This window comes from Amblyomma maculatum, chromosome 4 (assembly GCF_055883805.1).
Source record: "Amblyomma maculatum isolate TAMU_Amacu chromosome 4, ASM5588380v1, whole genome shotgun sequence".
Lineage (NCBI taxonomy): Eukaryota > Metazoa > Arthropoda > Arachnida > Ixodida > Ixodidae > Amblyomma > Amblyomma maculatum.
Window position 1 is genome coordinate 136,256,018 of NC_139347.1, and position 21,284 is coordinate 136,277,301.

The window sequence follows — 21,284 nt, forward strand, 5'->3', positions numbered from 1 at the left end:
TCATCTGATGAGAAGAGAGGAATCGCTGGAGAAAGATTTGATGTTGGGAAAGGTTGAGGGTCGCCGGAGAAGGGGTAGGCAGCGAACACGATGGTTAGATGGCATCCTCGAGGCACTGCAGATGAAGTTATGTGATGTTAGGAAGATAGTGAGAGACTGGAAAGTGTGGCGTGACATGATCCATAGGGTCACGAAGAGTCGGACACGACTGAACGACTTAACTGACAGAAGAAAACATAGATAGCCTATGAGACATGTGAGCCTAAATAGGCCCACTAGGCCCAGAATTTAACATTATATGTCTTGCCCCAAAAGAATGGTTCATTTCTTTTGTTTAGTAAAAGTATCATAAGAACTTTGAAGGTTTTTCTGAGAGTTTCTTCTCCTGTTTCACCTTGAGCTTAAGAGACTAATTTTCATTTACCCTTTCATACCTAGTGCTGCTGAGATCTGACAGTTAAAATAGTCATTTTTTCTTGCTTACATAACCAGTTCAGATTGTTTAGCGGCCTTATGTTGGAAGAAATTTGAACTTTATAACAAGGAAAGAAAACAGGTGGCCACTCTCAGTTCATTTTGATGAATAGATGCAGAACGGGGCCAGTTGAGCTGCTGTCCTATGTTGATAACAAAAGGGGAGATGAGTTATCATTGCATGACAGCAAAACATTGCACAACCATAAGTATGTCATTCAATTAGCTTAGGAAGAAGAGGAAGCAAGCTGATTATCACACTTACTCAGCCTGGTGATAATTTGTGATTGTGAGTTTAGGGACAAAAGCATTTGTGATCGTGAGTTTAGGGACAAAAGCAAAGTGCTCCTCACGATGTCTCAAGATAAACTCATTGTGCAGCTGCAAATGAAGCTAATTTTCTTCTTGAAACCACAGTTATGTCACCGTGTACACTAAAGCATTGCACATGTTTTCAGCTGCTTGAAAAATGTTAAAATTGCAGGCAACAGTGCACCCAAGGTGTGGCAAAATTATCTATAGAGCAGCCCAGTTGAGTATTAACAGCCCTAAAGTCAGTATTGTTCAAGAGAGCCCACAGCTCTTAGCTTGTAAGAGCTGAGCGTGATGAATGGTGCGTAGAACAGTTTTGTGATCTCAGATGCAGCAGGATGGTTAGAGATGCAAGATTCGGATGCAACGGATGCCTGTTCACACTTGCGACTCAGTGAGGCTGCGCAACCGCTTTGGTTGAAAAGCGACAGTCACAGGCCATTTCAGCATTGTTCATTTTTCCAGCTTTGCGACTGCTGGTTGCAAACCGATAACCAATTAGCGGCTCAGCTGAAGTGAACGGAAATTAGCTTTACTGTATGTGGTGAACAGCCAAGAAAGACACTTCTCATTCTCAACGAGATCAATTTGGCAAAGCAATCCGCTGGAGCTAAGTGGCTCCCTGGTCACATGAACAAGTCGCAAACCCTTTGCGACTCGCAAGTGTGAATGGGCCTTAAGTCAGAACAAGCTCTCACTACATTAGTATACATATTAGGATGAATGAAAGAGCTTTATAGCTCAACATGGGTCGATGAATGCTGAACAGTCTGCTGAACAAGTTCTGGAAAGGTTGCACTAAATGCGTTTTATTCCATGAAATGTGAAGGGAAGCTGGAATCATCTGTTTAACTCACAAAATAATTCTCAGGCATTTGGGCAGGCCATAACGCCACTGCTTGGATTCAACATTAATAATGTGATAAAAGTGTTAGTTGGCATGTACCAAAAACAAAATGCCATGTTTCATTTGGCACTACATACAGGCAGTAATTTAGGGAACATTGCAAGAGCAATGTTATAAGAAATAAAATAAAAAGAGGTAGCAGTAGGTTTTGCCCCCAGTGCACTCTCTTCAATTATGCCTGTGAATTGTAGCAAGTGATGCTAGAAAGTATCACAAAAACTCTCCATGCCATTAAAAAAAAGAAAACGACCACTTCGGTACTGTGCAGTGCACACAGAACGCAAAGAGAACAGAAGTGTGGTGCCGATAAACTTTATTGCTGGACCTATCTTGAAAGATTGGGCCAAGTGCTCTTTGAACCACAACACTGCCCCTAGCGGATTAGCAGTGGGGAAAGGCCCGAAGCTGCAGCTAGGTGCGCCGACTAGACAAGTGACCATTTCCCGACATCTTCCTCAAGTGGACACACTTTATCCGTGGGTGTAGGCCTTCGTGCCACAGTGCTCTGCATTCTACTGCAGGTCTGGCTGCTTGAACCTCTTCTCGCGCTCTTCATTGCGGACATGCTGTTGCAGCAGCAACATCACCTCGTTCTCAAACTCTGGTGGGGTCTGCCTGACTCCTGCAATAGAAATGGAGTATGTGGTTGCAAAGCAAATACTAAACAAGACATCTGTGAGACACCTGCGCGACTACCTACAGCCAAATTCAAGAGGCATATTTAGTTTGATTAATCACGCACCACCCTCACAAACATCTGAAGAAGGCAGAGCAGAGCAGGAGTGATTTAAGAAGAGAGCATGGCCACATTTCAGCTATAGCAAGGTGACAAAAAAACACCAGGAAAAGCACAGACATATGGTCTAATTGTTGCAAAGCCCTAGATCACTTTATTATGCTGAATATACACTGTCCAAACAAAATGAAGCATCTACACATGTATGACAGCAATGCTTGGGGCTCTGCCATGCACACAGCGCTGACTAAAGCCAGACGATTGGCCTTAGCATTATCAGCTCTTGCCTGGTCTGCTATTGGCTGAGCTCTGGTTGCATCAGGAACCCAAAACATTACTATGATGTACAGAGTCCAAAGAGCCAAAATACCAGATGAGTTTATTTAGGGCCTAATTGGTGCATGATTTGATTTTGATTACCTCATAACACAATGAACAGCATGCACTGTATAAAGGTAGATGGGACAAGAGCTAACTAACAACTGTTTACTTGTAAAGAAAGCGCACCTTATACTACATAGATTCTTGAAATCATTACTTGATAAGATTGTTTAATACAATGAATAAACAGCAGTTAGTTCCTGCTTGTCTCGCCTGCCTTTATGTGACGTGTGCTGTGACATGATCTGTCCTAAGCCAAAGAAACCACTGCTGTTGCATAGAAAACCACACCTTTTCAGTTGGTATTCAATGTTTTTTTCCAATTTCTAATGCTTACTGAGGGACTTCAATAATAAGCACACAAAATATCTGAACAGCAAGCGTCGTCGACGCAGCAATGCAGCAAATGACTCTGTGATGGGAAACCATTTAACACTTAGAGGATTCAGAAGTCTAGTGCAGTTGGCCTCATACTTCTGAACTCTCACGCGTCTTTCTGATGCCCTCACCGGTGGCCCAGTAGTAGATGTCCCAGTCGTTCGAAGGCAGGTTGATGAGCCTGTCGTACTGTTGAAGCTGCTCAACGCTGAAAGAGGCCAGGTACTTGGCGGCAAACGTGCTGCAAAGGAAAGGGGGCCCAGCTGCATTTTTCATGCATATATGTGTATACGCATTTTTCCACAACCCATCCAAGTCATCACTCTGCTCGTCGTAGCCTTGCCAAAAACCATGCGAGTTATCAATCTGCTCGAATGGGCTTGGACTGGCAGAAAGATTTGCGGTTGACACCAGACGAGCTGAAACAGTGCTGACACGCCGACTGCTGTCCTTAACACTAGCGATTTTTGCGCAGAGCAAATCGAAACAGAGGTGGATGTTGCACTTCAGGTGCCAGATGTGTTCACAAGTATCTTGGGAACTTTGAAAGAGATATACAGCTGACTCTTGCTAATTCGAACTAGGAGAAGGGATGAAAAATTTGTTACAATTGACGTCGACAGGACCAAAGTGTCAGGTTGGACATAATACACTGGATGCATAAAAGTTACCTCGAATTAATGAGGTCCACTGTACCACAAATACTGAATCCAAACTAAACAGCTTCTGGAGCACATCTTGTGTGTTATCTTTCCTCTAAGGCACTACTTACTGATATGGGCACTGAAGATAATAAAAATTTTCAGGAACATCTCTATACACCCACAAGGAAACCCACAATGTTTTGGGGTGCACCATGCCTCAATTGCAAGTACAATGCTGGATGAATCACAGGAAAGTCCAAGCACAGTTCATGAAAAAGCGTTACTACTACTATTGCTGTTTGTCGTTGGTGAACCCAGCAGGATGAGATTTGCAGGGTTAATTACAGTAATAGGTGCGCTGATATTTTTTTTGGCAAGGTATGTGGCCAAAAGAAGAAAACAAGATCTTCACTTAGGTACAAAAGCTAAGATCCATGCCGGCTTTGTTAGCCACTTGGCAGCAATAGAGTCAAGTCCTGCCTGAAACCTCGTCTCCTGTTAAGGCTTGATTCTTTGCTTCCTAAGCGATCAGTGAGGGCAGGTAAAGTTAGCCAGATCTCAGCAGAGTACAGAAGATTTCCTTTCCCCATTCAACACAGCCTATGACTACCTATTGTGAGAAGTTTCCATCATCTCGTCGGGTCGCCTGACCTCAGCAGTCTCATCAAACACAATGCCACCACTCAACATCATCAACAGCCTAACTATACCCACTACACGGCAAATTCTCCCTCCAATTTCCCTCAAATTACCCCAGTCCTGTGCCAGGTGTATCCATTTGATGCCCACAAACTTCCTAATCTCATCCGCCTTGCCATCTTTCTGCCACCTCCTGCTGTGCTTGCCTTCCCTTGGAATCCAGCTTGTTACAGTTAGCAACCACTGGTTATCTTGCCTTGGCATTAGATGTCCTGCCCATGACTATTTCTTCTTCGTGATTTTGACCAGTCGCCAAATAATAAAAAGCCTACACTAGCAGTCAAACTAAATATGGTGCCAAACTAAATGCCAAATTTGGTGCACAGTTCTAAGCGGCATCCTTCGCAACCTTCAAAGTTGCTAAGAGCTTCGCTATTAAAAAGCCCTCTATTGCAGAGAAAGTAGGCAAAGAAATGAGGAAGAGATCCAATTGCAGCTTTTTCTCTGCATGCTGCCTCATCAGAGGTGCATTTTTTTTGTCAAAACAAATTGGTAATAATTCATTCGATGCTAAGTGTAGATGAAATAAGCCTTAACGGTCACAGACAGAGCCTTTGTAAGCTGCACGGCACAGCAAGCGTGGGTAACCATAACAGCCAGAAGCATTCTGATTTAGACTGCAGACCTGCTGGCTGGAGGCACCCAGCATCACTTCAAAAAGCAGCTTCCATCTAGTGGGATCATGCAGTGGCACATACACACCTGAGGATTAGGTCGTTCTCGAGCATGCCGCGCTTGCGACTCTGGTAGAGCAGCCGCGCCCGCTGCGTCTCAGTGCTTTCATTTGCCCTGCGGACACACCCCTGCTGCAGATCGATGCCCTCCGAGTGGGTGCACAGTGACTGCGACAGCCGCTGCAATAGTGCGATCAGGGTGAGTGAAGCGCACTTCACCACAATGTGCACCCAACACCATAAGACGGCATCAGTGTGCATGGCATATCGTTATCATTCACACACACAGCACTCTGTGGAAGTCTCTACATCAAACATCTCACGACAAAATGCTTTTCATACAGAGAATACTCACAATGAGAAGTGCTTGAGAGCTCTAAGTTTCTCAAACTGCATCAGTGCTTGCGAATCTCCTTCTTAGAGGTGTGCACCTGATGTACAAGATGCCCAGCATCATTGAAATCATACTGCTACACAATGATGCTTGCAAACAGCCACTGAAAGTGTGTACCTGCCCGCTGCTTTCTTTCGCTGGTAGAAGTTTGTCCACAAACAGTTAAAATTCAAGCCTGTCAGATCTTTTTCAGATTAAATACTGGCATCAGTTCCATGCTAAAATATAGAAGACAGTGTTTCTTCTACTGGCAGTCAGAAGAACTGACATTTTCCTAGCGCTCCATTCCAAGTGGCTAAGACTGTATGAAACACGTCTTTAAGAAAGTGGTGACCTGATCTTTCGCAGCTGACAGGCCAGCTGTCTCCCAGGAAAGAGAAGTGCTCCGTCTTTTTCATGCTCCATTGTACAGCTTAGAAATTTTAATCAAAAGAAGTTAGGATCTTGTTTGGGCTGCAAGCGAATGCAAGCAGGGTGATATTTAGGGGCTCCAGTAGAATTTATGCCGTTCGTTCCTTTTCGGAAGGTTCTTAAACCCTTCCTGTTATGTAGTTCGGCGTAGGGAAGACCAGGAGGCGTACTGGAAGGTGATGATGGTAGAGCATATATTTACAGCATGACATATATATACAGAGAGTAAAACTGGAAGTTGAAATGAATTTACAAAAAACAACGCTGCGCTACATTACTCTTCAACCTAACTAGTTAGAGCCTAAGCAGAACAGCTGCGTTACATGCCTACGCATGGAGCCCCAGCTCAGACTGGACTGAACTCTCTTGCATCACGTCTCATTTTACACCTTCACAAAACAAAGAAATAGGGGCGGTCATTTTCAGAGGCCAGCCCCACACATCAACTGTCCAATAAGGAAATATGCTAGATGGGCACAGCCCCATGGGTTGGCCTTAGCCTCTAACCCAGGGCCCCACTAGCAATACAAATTACAACAAACAAAGCACAGCAAAACTCTTTCCTCAGTGAGGGTGTCGAACCCTCTCCTCTCGGGAGACTTTCTTCCCACTTGTCTCCAGCATACCGCCGCCTCATCTACACTGCCACTGCTGGCTGAATCCTTTCCACAGTGCATTGCCCCGCGCCACCCGTGTTTACCACTACGAGCAACAACATGGAAAGGGAAAGATCAACCAGCCGCCACGCTGCAGGCCTGACGCCGGATTAAAGGGGAGCTTCTGGCTTGCCCGTTCTGAGCACAATACCCGAGTCAATTCCTGAATGCTTCTTCGGGCGCTCTTTTGTCGCATCTGCAGACAGGATAAACTTCCTTTCGCACTGCTCAAAGTCGCAGTGTAAAAAAAAAGGCCAAAGGGTCATTTGGGTGCTCTCTACCGGCCAGTACGAAGGGTGCCATACATGCGAGCACCCGGCAGCACGTTCTGCTATGCATGTTCCCATGAATGACCTTCGGGCTACAACGGTCCCGCAAATCCGGCGCCAACGGTCTGGTCGGCTCTCCCCATACGCGGCACGCTTGTAGAAGGGGGACCGCATGGCCATGCAAGTTTATGGCCATGAAGGTTTTCTTTTTTTTTTTTAGATGACACTGGCAGCTGAGGACCCGTTGTGTTGCATTACAAGAACTGTTCACTTGCTACCTTTACCTGTGGAAAGCTGATCGAGGACTCAAGGAACCATTGTGAAAGCGTGTTGTCACTTACTTTTTAATTCCGCGTCCATGGCGAGGCTTGTTTGAACTTTAAGTTCATACTATTGTTTTTACGTTTTAATTACATCATGTCAAAATAAACATTTGATAACAAATCCTCATTTCTGAGCTGCATTTTCTCCGTAGGGACTTCGTTGGGAGGAAGGGGGTATAGGGGGGCGCAGCGGTGAAACATCGCTCCCCCTAATACAGGACCCTGCGCGCGCCTATGATGTTGTGCAATGGAGATTGATATTTTTCAGCTAGGAGATTAACAGTAGCCCAAAATGTATCTTTCAAACTTTGGGCTGAGAAGCTCAGAGGAACTAACATGTCAAGGGCCACAATTATAGCAAAAAAATTAAGCCGAAGTAAGTGCACGTCATTGTGATAATTTTCCTGGCTGCAGACAAGTGAGCCTCTTAATGCAGGGGTGATGGAAAAAGAAAGGGGGCGGGATGATCTTAAGCTTTGTCTTTAAAGGCGTAACAGCATATTAACAGCTCCCGCCTGTGGCTCTCCTTCAGATCTGTATTCAATTACACTTTGCAGCTCGTATAATCAATCATCCCTCAATTTATGCCTCCCCTACATATCACACACTCATACACTAATTACATACAGACAACCCAATACACACTTCAGTCAAACTTCTGAGCATGGTCTTCGGTCAGCGTGTCTGAATCAGGATCTAAGGGTCCAGATTCTATTTGCATTTCATCCTCAGTAAAGCTCCTGCCAAGCAAGTTATGTCATTTGATCTTATGACATCACACCCGCTGGCCAGTCAGTGCCGGGTCATGTCACCTGCCTTCCCCCCCCCTTTGAAACTACTAGAATACAGCCGGTTTTTCCAGCAGCAGCCTTAATGCAATCGCGTTAACAGCAGAGAAACTGCTTTTGCATACGCCAGTGCCGGTGAATTTTAGGGCACTCATTCTACTAGCTGCCAGTAAACATAACATTTGAATGCTAAATGATCCAGGAAAATACGCTACAGCCACATGGGGTAACGTTCCAAAATGACCAAATCGTGGATGAACAACGCAGCAAGGAGTGTGTACATGCAGAGACTTGTGGTAAGTGCAGCATCGCAGTGATAATGCCACACGACAACTGTTATGACGCACATGATGTATCACACACACACACAACACCGCAATTTACGAGTCCTGAGGGAGATACGCACGAATGCAGGAGCCCGCAAGCGAGCGAAGACGGCACGCAAGAACATAATGCGAAGTTGTCGGCGACGATGATGGCAGACGACAGGTGCGCTCGAATAGCGCCTTTTGTTGCTCTAGTAGTGCACAGTCATAATACGTCACCTAGAACAATGCAGCTTAGGTTTCACCATGGAGAAAGGAAAGAATTTGGTTTCACGAAAGTGAAACTTCCCGTCACTACATGCGTTTGCAAGTGTTTAAGAAGCGGTTGCTTTGCAAAAGTAATGGATACAAGTTGTGACATTAGACTTCGACGCTTCGACAATCTGTAGAAGTGAAATGTCTCCTAGCGTCACGTAGTGTCGAAAACTAGAGGCTGCCCAAAGGTGCCGCCAGCGTCGTGCGCAATTTGCAGCTTTCACAGTTCCGAGTTTCGCGTGGTGTATTTAGCGTGCTGCGCTGCGTTGCCGCGCTGCTGATTTCGACGGCTGAGCTGGTAATGACGGCGAAGCGGACGCGGGTGTGCAGCTGCTTTTCTGGTTGTGCGGTTAGAACACCAGTGCAGCTGCAGGCTGCGTGAACGGACTGTCGTCGGCGGCCTCTTCGCACGGAAACATACCTCATTTCCATAGCCGAGCCGGCGCGCGACCGACGGTTGTTTGCTTGGCGAAGAGCTTCAATCGCCGGGAAGCACATCAGGTAATGCGCTCAGCGGTGTGCCAAGCAGAGCTTTCGCCAATTTTCACGTGGAGCCCACGATCTGTGTCGCGCCGTTGGAACGGCGGCGCTCTTAGCCCGTCTGATTTTTTTTTTTTTTTCTTCAGTGGTCATTCATTGAAGCCGGGCGCTGCGCTGGTCGCAGCTTGTTGCGCCCCTAACTTGTCCTCGACACGACTCATTAACGTGCAGATCGATGAGTGGCACGGCCGTACCGAAACAAAACGCCGTTCCAGCCCGCGCGGTTCGATCTTATACCGCGCGATATAACATCGTTATATGTTACCCTCTTCGGCGATGACCACGGCTCTTCGCGCGTTGCCTTCTGCTGTGGTCATTCATTCGGGCTGCTGAGCAGTCGTGTGACACATGCCATTTTCACTTTTTTCTAGCTGACGTCTTATGCGAGTCCAGTGGGCTGAACTATTTATGTGAAAAATGGCTAGCGAAATGGTAGCACTAATTAATTTTTCTTGCAGGCGATTTTCATCGTTTGAATTCTTAGAATTAGAAGTGTGAACGTCATAATCAGACATATAATCAAAGTGTATTTGATGTTTGAAAAGAGACCTGCTACTTAATCTTGCAAACACAAAAGGGAAAATGTGCTGCTTGGTAATACAGCATGCACCTTAATACATATATATGAGCATTGTCTTGCAAAGACTTATGCCCTCCAAGTAAACCAACAAAATAGTTATTGTGTGCTTTCCCTTCTTTTAGCTTACCGGGTGCAGTAACCTAATATAAAGTTTTAGTGGCCCTCGCATAGTGAAGAATTTCCGTTATGCAACATTTTAACGAAAAAGTGCTACAGTGTCGGGATGAGCAATAAAAAACTGACATATGTGAGCGTTTTTGCCAGGAAGAAATGGCAGCTGAGGGGCAGGTGGAACGTACCTACTCTTGAAAAAACAGTCAAAAGATAACCAGTACTGGTTACATTGTGAACATTGCCTAGGCTTTCCACACAATTGACTTGTCATTGATTTTGTTTTGCAGTTTCAAGTTTAATATATATTTAACGGGGTTGTCTTGTGCAAACATATTATTGACCTCTAAATGCATTCTTTTTTTTTTTTTTTGGAGGCTCATAATGTGGGTGTAATTTGGGCGATATTCTGCATTCACCAGATATACACCCAATTACAGTGTGTGTTCATGTCATTAACATGTGCTAATCCTGGGCCATCCACTACGGCGTCCCTCGTAGCCTATTTAGCTTTGGGACATTAAGTGCCCTATTACCACTGTCATGTGATGGCTTCTTAGTTCAGAAACAGGTCACGATGTATTGCTTGTTTTCATGTCATAACATTAACAATATTTGTTACAAACTTGCAGCAGGCTTTCATGGTGAAGCATACATTGCTCATAGCATGAAATTTTTTGCTGCTGCTTAGAACCATGCGAAAATATGCTGGTAAACTGCATGCCTTTGTCTTTGAAGTCTGTCCTGCAAAGAAGCTGAGAGCTAAGCTGACAGAAATCAAATATTACGACAAGGCTACAAGAACGAGTGGACAAGTATAGGAGTGTTTATAGCAGCAGCCACCAAGCATTCCAAGAGCTTGATGTGGCAGCAAAGACTAGGATAACAGTAGAGCTAGCCTATGTTATCCGTTTGTGTGGTTTCTAATCTTTTACACCCCCCTCCCCCCCCCCCAGCTTGTGGTTACTTTTTTGTTTAACATAATACTTGTCTTGTGAGCAGACTGTCTTTTGCTCGTATGCCTTCCCGGTTCCTTCTTTGTTGTTTCCTCTTCTCTTTGAGCCACACAATGCCAGAAGGTGACCTGTGATAACCATTTTTTACACTGTTGCTGCAGCAGTAACTTTTTAAATTGCCTGCATCTGGGCTAACCACGTCATGGTGAAGTCTCACCAGCAGCCCATCTTGAGAGGCGCTACTACATTTTAATGGAAAATCGCAAATGTGTGGGATTTATTACAAATCTGGCAAAAAGGTGTCAAGGGCTCTGCAGTTCGAGTCCTTTCTTTGCTGCTGGTGACTTTTCTATTGACTCTTTTTTACCCCAAACCCATAGGCTTGTAAAAATGAAGTCCACAATAAAATGCACACATGTAGCCTCAGGGTTCAAAGGACCATGGCCGTGATAAGTCGAGGAAGTTTGCTATGAATTCTCTAATAGGACATTCATTGGTTCTTTGATAAGAGAATAGAAAAAGCAAAATTCGGACTCACAGGCTGGTAACTTGCTTTGCGACCCAGCTAGGTATCGTTACAGGGTTGCTCTGCTTGATTGATATCTGCTGATTGAGGATGTAATTTATCTGTTTTATGACTGATTTAATTGCTATCAGCATTGCTCTTTTATTACTGCAGCTGTCAGAGGCTTCATGATCTAAACCTCCTTATGTTAATGCTAGCTCTAATATCATCATTGTTGCTGACCATCTGGTTACTGCAGCAATTTAAGGGGGCGTGCACTCTTTGTTTCTGCTTGTAGTTAGTTTTATTTCTTAGGGGGTTATCTCAATCATGTGGCATCACAAGTTGAAGTGGTCGTAGTCTGTTGAAGCACTGGGCTCCATTCTTTTTCTCCCAGACAATAATGGCACTGTGAAAGGTACTTGGAAAACTTGCAGTCACAGATAAGATTCTTTCACTGCACCGTCACAAAGCTTTAAGCAGTGTAGATAAACAGCTATTTGCGTATCAGCTCGTTATACTGGCCCAACTACATCTTATGTGGGTCACGCGTGCGGGGCCTGCAATCCTTTATTGCATTTTGTTATTGAGGAAGAGGCACTGTGGAAAGTTAAATATTCAAGTCATATGATTAGGCAGCTGACAGTTTGTTCTATATCTTTTTTTCTCTTGCAAGTCCTTCAAGACACCTGTAGCTGAAGTCTGTAAAATGATAACTCGTAGCCCTTGACATGTTTCTAAAGTACGGAAAGTAATGTACAAATGCAAAAGACTGTGAATTCAATGCACATGTTGCACCCAGATGCCCAATTTACACCTCACCTACTGGGCTGTCTTTTTACTAAGTAAGTCTCTCATTTTTACAAAGCTGATTTAAATTTTACTCTGCTGACAAGGAACTAAGCGGCAGTAAGTATTGTCGCACTTTAATATGAAGGAGCGTTTGTTTGATAGCGTTTAGTGAAAAAGTCAAGATGCATGAAATGATGCTGTTGAGTCACCGGCAAGTATTTTCTTTGATGAGTAAATTGTTTCTTATTTCGGTTTGGTTTATATAGGGTTTAAGTCGCAAAATGATTTGAGCTCTGAGGGATGTTATAGTGGAGGGCTTTGGAAATTTTGACAACTTGTGGTTCATTAACGGACACTTATATCACACAGTACATAGGTGCCTTCTGTGTCTGCGATTGAATCTGCATCGTTTGGTATCGGCAGTTTAGCGTCCTGACCGTTGAGCCCCTGTAGCCAACCTGTTTCTCATTTCTATGTGTCTTAGATGTTTGGCCACCTATATGGGGTGTCTTTTTCTGTATCCTGTGGGCCTCTTCTGTATTCCCATGTTGTGTGCCAACATTTAAAATAGTTGCTGTACAGTTTCTAGCAGTGGAGCTGCGTGTGTATTTGCTCAGCCTTTCTGAGGATGGGCCTTCATCTGTTCCAGTGCAGTAGCTGTGTGGCCTGCCATGGAGGCCTTTAGTCTGTCAGGCAAACCTGTTGTTTGCCGATTGGTGGGGTAATTGCTCTGCCCTCGCAGTTTCCTCCTACCAAGGCCACTGGAGCGATTAGGGGGTGTGGTAGTAACACGCTTCACGGAGAATGCTCTAGGTTAAACATATGCCACACGCTTTGCGGTGGGCCTCACCGTCATTATTGACAGCTGCTGCTTCAGCAAAGAGAGCTCTGTTTTCATGTTCTGACATCGAGGCTGCGTTTATGCCGACCTTGTTTTCATGGCTGTGTTTGAGAACCTGTATCTGATCTGTGGCATTTGTACTCTTGCACACTTAGTGCAATTGTTTTTGTAATTGTTTCTTTTTTTCCTAATATGGTGTGTGGTAACTGCTATGCTGTTTTGGTATTTTAACGCTACTGGAATTTTTTTTTTTTTTTGGAGGAGGAGGCATGTTTTGTATTAAAATGCTCATTACCTTCTGAATTTTCTGCTTTATTTCATTGGCCCTCTGTGTAGTATCAGAGGCATGCTAAAAAATTGTACAAGAGTTTAATGGTTACATGTCACACAGAATTTAGGTGGTAGCATTAGTGCATGTGTCACATTTCTGTATTTAGATGTAGTGGAGGGCTCCAAAAATTTCAACTATTGAGATTGAAGAACACCAGGTGATCGAAGCCCTTCACTACAGTGCCCCTTATAGCCTCAGTCGCTTTGGGACGTTAAACACCATAATCCAAACCAAACATTTCAACATCTGCCTTGTCAAGCCGGGTTGTAGCCACTTCTCCTTTTCAATTTATTTCCTGGACTAACTGCAGTAACCTTTGAAATGCCACACTATGCAGCAGTGTTTGAAAGATGAAAATTCCTTTCTATTCGCATATGGTTTCTAAAATAACTGAAAAAAAAAGGATAAAAATGTATCCATACTGTGAATACATTTTTATCCACAGTATGGAAAACCAGTGACTAAGCATGCCTTTTTTTTTTTTTTTCATATTTCTTTTCTGGACATTGTCATTTCGTATACCTGATGTTTGTCTTCTGAAAAAGCTCTCATGGTCTGTTCAATACAGATTTCTTTGTCTTGATGTCTGGAGTAAAGCTTGTAGGTGCCTGCATTGTCTTCAGATATTATAGAGGGTAAATTTTAAAGACAACCACTATGCTCAAAGTGCACCGGTGATGACCATATCACCGGACTCCACTGACCACAGCACCGAATTCAACCTGCCTGCTCTGCTGGGCTATGTCATGAAATTTATTTTGTTTTGTGGCTTTTGAAAGCAATGACCACGTAGTTGTAAATGGCTGTTCATTTCCTTGCACCAAGCTGCGAAGCAAAAGAACATATATGACATTGCCCAATAGTGCAAGATGTTTGAATTGGGTGCTGTAGTCATTGCAGCATGTCACCAACAAATGTCACATTTTCATTGAGCTTCCTATGCATCTAATGTGCTCAGTTTTGGTTTTGTATGAAACATAAACACCGGATTTTGTAATGCTGCAGTGTTGGAAAATTAATTTTTCTTTGTTTTCAAAGGTCATCATTGAATCGCAGACAACTCCAATGTTTTCCATTCATTCTTATCCTCTAACTGTTCTCAGTCTATGACTCTGAATACTTCTCGTAAGCAAGTGATAATTAGCTCTAGGGAAACTGTGTCTGTTTACCTAACACCCTTCCTTTTACTTTTTTTTATGGAGAACCACGTTTGCTGAGTAGCCACTATGTATATCTTCGTTTAGGTTCACATATGGCTCGTCTACACCCTGATTCCACAATGCCGGCATGACTGTTGAGGTTTAGACTGAATCAAATGCTGTCTCAATCTGTGAAGGCAATATATAGGTGTCCGTTATAATCGGTGCATTGTTCTACCACCTGGTTGATAGTGTGGATATTATCTATTGTCGAGTAGCCTTTACAAAAGCCTGCCTGATCTTTTGGTTGATTGAAGCCCAAGGTTGTCCTGATTTTATTAGCAATTACCTTTGTGAACACCTTGTAGTCAACGGACATTAAGCTGATTGATCTGCAGTTTTTCTAGCCCTTGACGTCCTCTTTCTTATGGATTAAGATATTGGTAGTGTTCTTCCATGTTTCCGGTACTGTCAAAATCTTGAGGTATTGTGTGTTCAGGGTAGTCAGTTTTTCTAACATGTTCTTTCCGCCGTCTTTGTCATCAGATCATAGTTACCTGAACCTCCCCAGCTGCTTTCCCTGTTTCCATCGCTTCTAAGGCTCTCTGTATTTCGTTCTTCATTACTGGTGGAATGCCTGATTGAACTACACTACTGGCATTCTCATTATCATCCTGATTACTTTGGCTACTGTCTTGGATCAGTATAAAACTCCTCAGCTACATCAACTATGTTATCCGAATGGCTGATGACATTGCCTGCCTTGTCTCTTAGCGCGTGCATTTGATTTTTGTCTATGCCTAAGCTCTTGACTGCCTTCAGGCTACCAGGATCTTTAGAGCACATTGAATTCTCTTCATATTATACTTCCTTACGTTGGTTATCTTACATCTGTCGATTGAAAGGTCTGCCACTTCTTTTCTGTGTGTTGGGGTGGAGGCTTTCATAATTTGATAATTTCTTAAGTAGCTGTTTTGTCTCCTTAAATAATATGCCAATATCATGTTTAACTACCTACCACCTGCACCCACTGTGCACATTCTGAAATGACCATTCATTACTTTAGCGCTAAGGTCATCTTCCTCTGTTAATGCAAAATTATTCTGTAGTGAGTTTCTGAATTCCTCTACTTCCTCTAGTTCTGCTAGCTCTTTAAGGGTCTTCATATTTACTAGTTTCTTTCTTTCCTCCTTGAAGTCTAGACTAATTCGAATCCTTACCATCCTATGAACACTGCATTGCACCTTTGTGATAGCCTCCACATCCTCCATGATGCCAAGGTTTTTGCACCATATAAAGTCTGTTTCACTTTTATTCTCCCCATTTGGGGTCTTCCATTGGGGTCATCAGGTTCCTCCGTTTGCTGAAGAAAGTATTCATGATTACTTAATTACTCTATTCTGTGACCCCCCCCCCCTACATATTTTCTGTACTCTGCGGCAATTTTTTCTGGCTAAGCAGTGAAACCTATAGAGCCGAAGCGCTACACCTCACTCTGCAACAGAATATAGCCCCCCAGAAATTTTGTGGATTTTTCTCTGAAATAAGAATATTATACCATTGCAAAATTGTTAACATTACTATTTTATCAATACAATACTATAAACAGTACAGCATGCATACATCACGCCATGCAAATGCCAATGACTATGCTGCTCATTGGCAACTTCGTGAAGCATAGGTCTTCCACATCTGCTGCATCTTCCCACAAGTTCCTGTACGCATTTGCAGTGTGCTTGTTTTGCCAGCATACATTGTGTATATTTGTTCTCAAGGCATTCAGTGGTGCAAAGAAACACATTTCTGTATTTTGCTGCTCGAAAACTATCAATATATGTCAACGCACTAAAACCATAATCATAACTGAGGCTATAGTGCTTGAAACACTTGGCATATTAATACTCCAAGGAAAGCTTCGCTCTCTAAACTTAGCTGCATAGCCGTAGAAAGCTGTCCCCAAGTATAGAGCCTATGCCATATTTACTCACTGCCTGGTCTCCAGCCTGCCTCCTGCCTACCTTGGCATTGTAGTCAACTGTCAGTAAAGCATATTGTGCTTTTACCTTGCCTAATACCAATCCTCTGTCTTCATAGGAACTGTTGACTAACTGGTTATCATGATAGATGAGGTCACATAGGCATGTGCCGCCTTCAGTTTGCACCTCTCATTAAGGTTAATTACAATACAATTGTTAATGCTAAAGATGTCTTCTATGTTATGGGTTGTATGTGTGTTGATCAGGAACCTTACACCTAGTTCTCATCTTTCTACTGGACCACGATAGTACAGTATGTGCCGACCATTTAGTACTGTAAATTCTTCACTTGTCCTGACTTCAGTGAACCCTGCAATGTTCTATTTAATGCCCCAAACAGCACTGCTAGACTGGTAGCACTGGATAAGGCTCCTGTTAGCAGTTCCCATATTCATATAGACCCTAGTTTGCTTTATTAGTTTTTGTTGGCTTTGTGCTTTATTGGCAGTTGTCACCAGGATCAGGTTTCACCACAAACCTGATTATGCAGTTACGTTGATATGCAATTTTTTTTAATCCGGTGAAGAACTGCTTGTCAGTGGGACTCGAGCTGTTGTCCTCTTGCATACAAGGTGGATGCTTTACCTCCACGCCATTGCTCTTCTATGTATCGAATGCAACATGCATAACAACTTAAGTACGCATTTTTAAAATGTCGTGGAAACTTAGTGATGAAGCAGAGTCTTGTTGATATGCCCTCTCTCATAATTTTCTGGCTGGTACATCACTTTTGCTTTTCATTGCTATCACTTCTCTGCTCAAAATCACAAAATTTTCTTGCTTCTAATGTTTTCCCAGCTCAAGCTTTTTCCACTAACTTGTGTTGGTGCTATCATTGGGCAGTTATTGCATGACAAAGCACTGGCCATGGCAAAGCAATGGGAGCTTCCCACCAGCTTTTTTTATGATGAGGTTTGACTGCGGCTATATTGCCGCATACCCTTGTAATCTTTATTTGTTGCTGCTGGTAGCTGCTGGCATGCATCTTTATCACTTTGCTTCCACCGCACAGAAAGATCCTGTGTGCTTTGTTTATTTATGCTCGTTGTTGCCAAGACACTGCTTTATTTATTTATTTATGGCGCTGAGGTTGCCACGCGGCATAAAAGGTGGTGGTAGAGTCACAGAAATGTGTGGAGTGCAGCCATGTGCAAGAAGTCACATAAACTGCATGCATAAATGTTGTTTGTTATCCGTAAGTGGAAATGAGAGTCATTAGTCGGTGAAAGTCCAGCTTTTTGTAAAATGGTTTTGCGTATATGCGAAGTTCCTGGGCATGTCCAAAGAAAATGACACTGCTTTATCATTTTCTTTATCGTGCAAGATTTGTCGAGATGTATTTCGAATGATTCCAGCCACTGGCGTCTGTTTCCACAATGATCCAGGTTATTCTAGTCAGCTTTTTTGGCTCTATCTAGATGCTTCTTCGCTGACTTTAAATTGAGTGTTGAAGAATGCAATGGGCATTCATAGTTCGATGATCGACGAGCACTCTTTCTGCTATAGCTGTCACTGATGTTTATTCTTTTGCACACATAAGCCAGCCTAATAATAAGTTTATTTAAGTGCATTGTCACCACCACGTGGCAGTATATTTCGGGTCCCTTGCCTGTGTTGTATGGTAATGCTGTTTGATATAACCCGTTGGTTCCATCTTGGCCTTGAGTAGGAGTCTGCAAATTTGAAATGAGTCCCATTGGGAACATGGGATATCTTCATTTGAGGGTTGGCGATATTTTAGGAAATAATTGTTCTCCTGAAGTGTGCTTGTATCGGTAAGGCACCACATTGCTGACAAACACTCCACTCTCGGTGAAAGCAGAGCTTAATTGTAAGCTGGAAGGAGTGAAGAAAACAATACGCAGGCTTTGGGAGGACAGCGTTTATTTTTTAATGGGAATCCCTAAGGCTAGGTTGAAGTGCCATGTTTGCTTCACGTTTGCTCATCTTTTGCTTTTTATCGTCTTGCACCAAGTGTGGAAAAAAAGGTCTGGCAGGTAGAGGTCATGGCACGGTGGGCCGACTCGCCGAGTAAACACTGATGCTGCATCTGGAGAGTTGCTGGCTTGTAATGTCAGCACTGATAGCAGCACGAGTGGCGGGCTTGTTGTCTGACGGGGGCGTGGCAGAATCGTCGACAGGAAAGTGGCAAGACTGCTCTGCCTGCTTGTGCATGCTCTTGTCGCGGCTGCTGGATAGCAGAGATAGTGCCACAAGATAGCACAAGATAGTAGTATAGCCTCTGCCAGTATTTTTCTTGGACAGCATGCCAGCCATATGCAAACTGACATTCACTGATAACAGCTGCTGGCGGCAGCTTTATGGTGTCAATGTACACTCCTTTCTTGGTATGTCCTGCAGTGTGAACTGAAAAGCACATCCTGGTATCTCACCTGAAATGGGGCAACGATAACAGTTACAGGACCTGTGTGATGGCACGCTGTGAGGTAAAAAATAATTTCACTTGCCAGGCAATCCACGAGTCATGAGTCTGAAGTTAATGCTTGGGTAAGGCTCGTTGCCACCTCATAGGTTGTCACGCGCTTTCTTATAACATATAATTCTGATGTTGGATTGAATGCAGGTTTCCATGTAGCTGGAACTCTTTTTTTTTGTCAAATGAAACTTCTGGAAGTCCTAATTCCTGCATAATAAGAAATGACATGAAGATGCACATAGGGCCTTGCTGTGTACCCTTATGCATCTCTGCATGCCACGCATTGTACTGAGACTCCCTTGTCAAGCTTTTGTGACAAGGGACCAACCTGCTTCCACAGACTTTGGGGCATTGGGTGGTTGATGGTTCAACTTCCGACTGATGACAGACTCAAGTTGCGACTGGCACACCTGTGTCATTTTTGGGTGTATAGCATATAAGGCAAGGCATGCTTAAGATCAGAGCAGCTGAGAAACTCTGTCTACTTCAAACTAATTCCAATTTTATATCAGTCTTATTCTGTATTCCAATTCTATTTTTTTTTCTTACTTCCCCCTTCCCTTTTTTCTCTTCCTCCTCCTCCTATTCTCTCCACTTGGCTATCTGCAACTGACAGATATGGCAGTCACTCTATTCCTTTGCATTGGTCCTTCTAATGCTCATGCTTATTTCTGACTGCATACTTCACCTGGGGGAAGGATGTAGTGGCTGTTCTTGCCTTGGCCTTCACCTGGTGTCATGCATATGTTATGCATGTGCCATCAGATTGTTTTGAATCACAAGAATGGCAAATAAAACGGAAGCATCGAAAACAGCCCTGAGCACCAGATGATGAGCAGTGGTATCTAGTATTTGAACTGGAATTCATGACCAGTTGCCTGAAATAAAGGCACGAGGGTTATTTTAATACAATATAAGGTAAACGACAGCAGTAGCCTGTAGCCGGAGTCGCTTTGGGATGCAAACCCCACAAACCAAACCAAACCTGTTATGTCATGTGCCAAAAGCTTGCTAAGTTCTTAAGACAATGCATATTTACGAAGCCGTAAAATAAAGCTTAATAGACTCGTAACTTTCCACCCCTTGTATAGCACGGTACTACTAGTAGCAACTGCAGTGTGCTTATTGTATGGTAACTGCATGACTTTATCATGCACAAAAGCATGCTCTACCTTGCAGCATGCGAGAAATCCCAAGGGAAGAAAAAGTTTTCAGAGACAAGGAGACAGCAGTGTTTGTGATTGCGCTTTCTGGACCTTTTATATGTGCTTAGATTTGGATAGCAGGGATCTCATTGCATCCAGGCTTAATTCTTTTATTTATTTTTATTTTCATTTATCAGTTGGGAAGCCAGAAGAAACTGTAAGCATATCTCTGGTGAAAGTGGATTGCTGTATGGTTGAGCTTCACTACTGTTTAAGTGCAACAGTTGTAACCAAAGATTAATATTTTGAAAACTTATTTTGAAGCATCTTGGGTTCTGAGTTTTAGCAAATGGAAGGGATCCATCGATTTCTCTGGATGGAAATATCCTCAGCGTTGACATTTCATTTGAAGCAGCTGTGTTCAGAAGTTTACACTTGCTTCAGTAAAAGCATCTGAAGTAAAAGCCACAGTTGTAACCAAAGATTAATATTTTGAAAACATGAGTCCATGACTGTGGCCATAGCATCTTGGGTTCTGAGTTTTAGCAAATGGAAGGGATCCATCAATTTCTCTGGATAGAAATATCCTCAGCGTTGACATTTCATTTGAAGCAGCTGTGTTCAGAAGTTTACTCTTGCTTCAGTAAAAGCATCTGAAGTAAAAAAGCCACAGTTGTAACCAAAGATTAATATTTTGAAAACATGAGTCCATGACTGTGGCCATAGCATCTTGGGTTCTGAGTTTTAGCAAATGGAAGGGATCCATCAATTTCTCTGGATAGAAATATCCTCAGCTTTGACATTTCATTTGAAGCAACTGTGTTCAGAAGTTTACTCTCTTGCTTCAGTAAAAGCATCTGAAGTAAAAAAGCCACAGTTGTAACCAGAGATTAATATTTTGAAAACTTGAGTCCATGACTGTGGCCATAGCATCTCGGGTTCTGAGTTTTAGCAAATGGAAGGGATCCATCGATTTCTCTGGATGGAAATATCCTCAGCTTTGACATTTCATTTGAAGCAACTGTGTTCAGAAGTTTACTCTCTTGCTTCGGTAAAAGCATCAGAAGTAAAAGCAACAGTTGTAACCAAAGATTAATATTTTGAAAACTTGAGTCCATGACTGTGGCCATAGCATCTTGGGTTCTGAGTTTTAGCAAATGGAAGGGATCCATCGATTTCTCTGGATGGAAATATCCTCAGCGTTGACATTTCATTTGAAGCAGCTGTGTTCAGAAGTTTACTCT

At 43.2% G+C, this 21,284-nt stretch overlaps 2 protein-coding genes across 2 annotated transcripts in view; one reads left to right on the plus strand and one right to left on the minus strand.

Annotated features, from left to right (window-relative positions):
• Positions 1-1,989: 1,989 nt before the first annotated feature.
• LOC146192653 (succinate dehydrogenase assembly factor 2-A, mitochondrial-like) lies at positions 1,990-8,705 on the minus strand. The gene is made up of 4 exons (XM_084602546.1): positions 8,453-8,705; positions 5,234-5,385; positions 3,320-3,429; positions 1,990-2,315 (listed from the first exon to the last, which is right to left on the minus strand). Exons 1-4 carry the CDS (start codon positions 8,495-8,497, stop codon positions 2,206-2,208), a joined length of 417 nt encoding a protein of 138 aa, XP_084458672.1. The 5' UTR covers positions 8,498-8,705; the 3' UTR covers positions 1,990-2,205.
• A 133-nt stretch (positions 8,706-8,838) lies between these two features.
• eas (ethanolamine kinase 1) overlaps positions 8,839-21,284 on the plus strand; it is a 48,734-nt gene continuing 36,288 nt past the window's right edge. Inside the window, exon 1 of the mRNA XM_084602549.1 lies at positions 8,839-9,128. The gene's annotated coding sequence lies outside the window, so the exon portion shown is untranslated. The remainder of the gene's footprint in view (positions 9,129-21,284) is intronic.

Coding starts and splice junctions, on each gene's coding strand:
- LOC146192653 (XM_084602546.1), bottom strand. CDS start 8,497: ATGTTCTTGCGTGCCGTCTTCGCTCGCTTGCGGGCTCCTGCATTC. Junction 5,386..8,452: donor GCTTGCGGGCTCCTGCATTC/GTGCGTATCTCC, acceptor GCACTATTGCAG/CGGCTGTCGCAGTCACTGTG. Junction 2,316..3,319: donor CATCTACTACTGGGCCACCG/GTGAGGGCATCA, acceptor TTTCTATTGCAG/GAGTCAGGCAGACCCCACCA.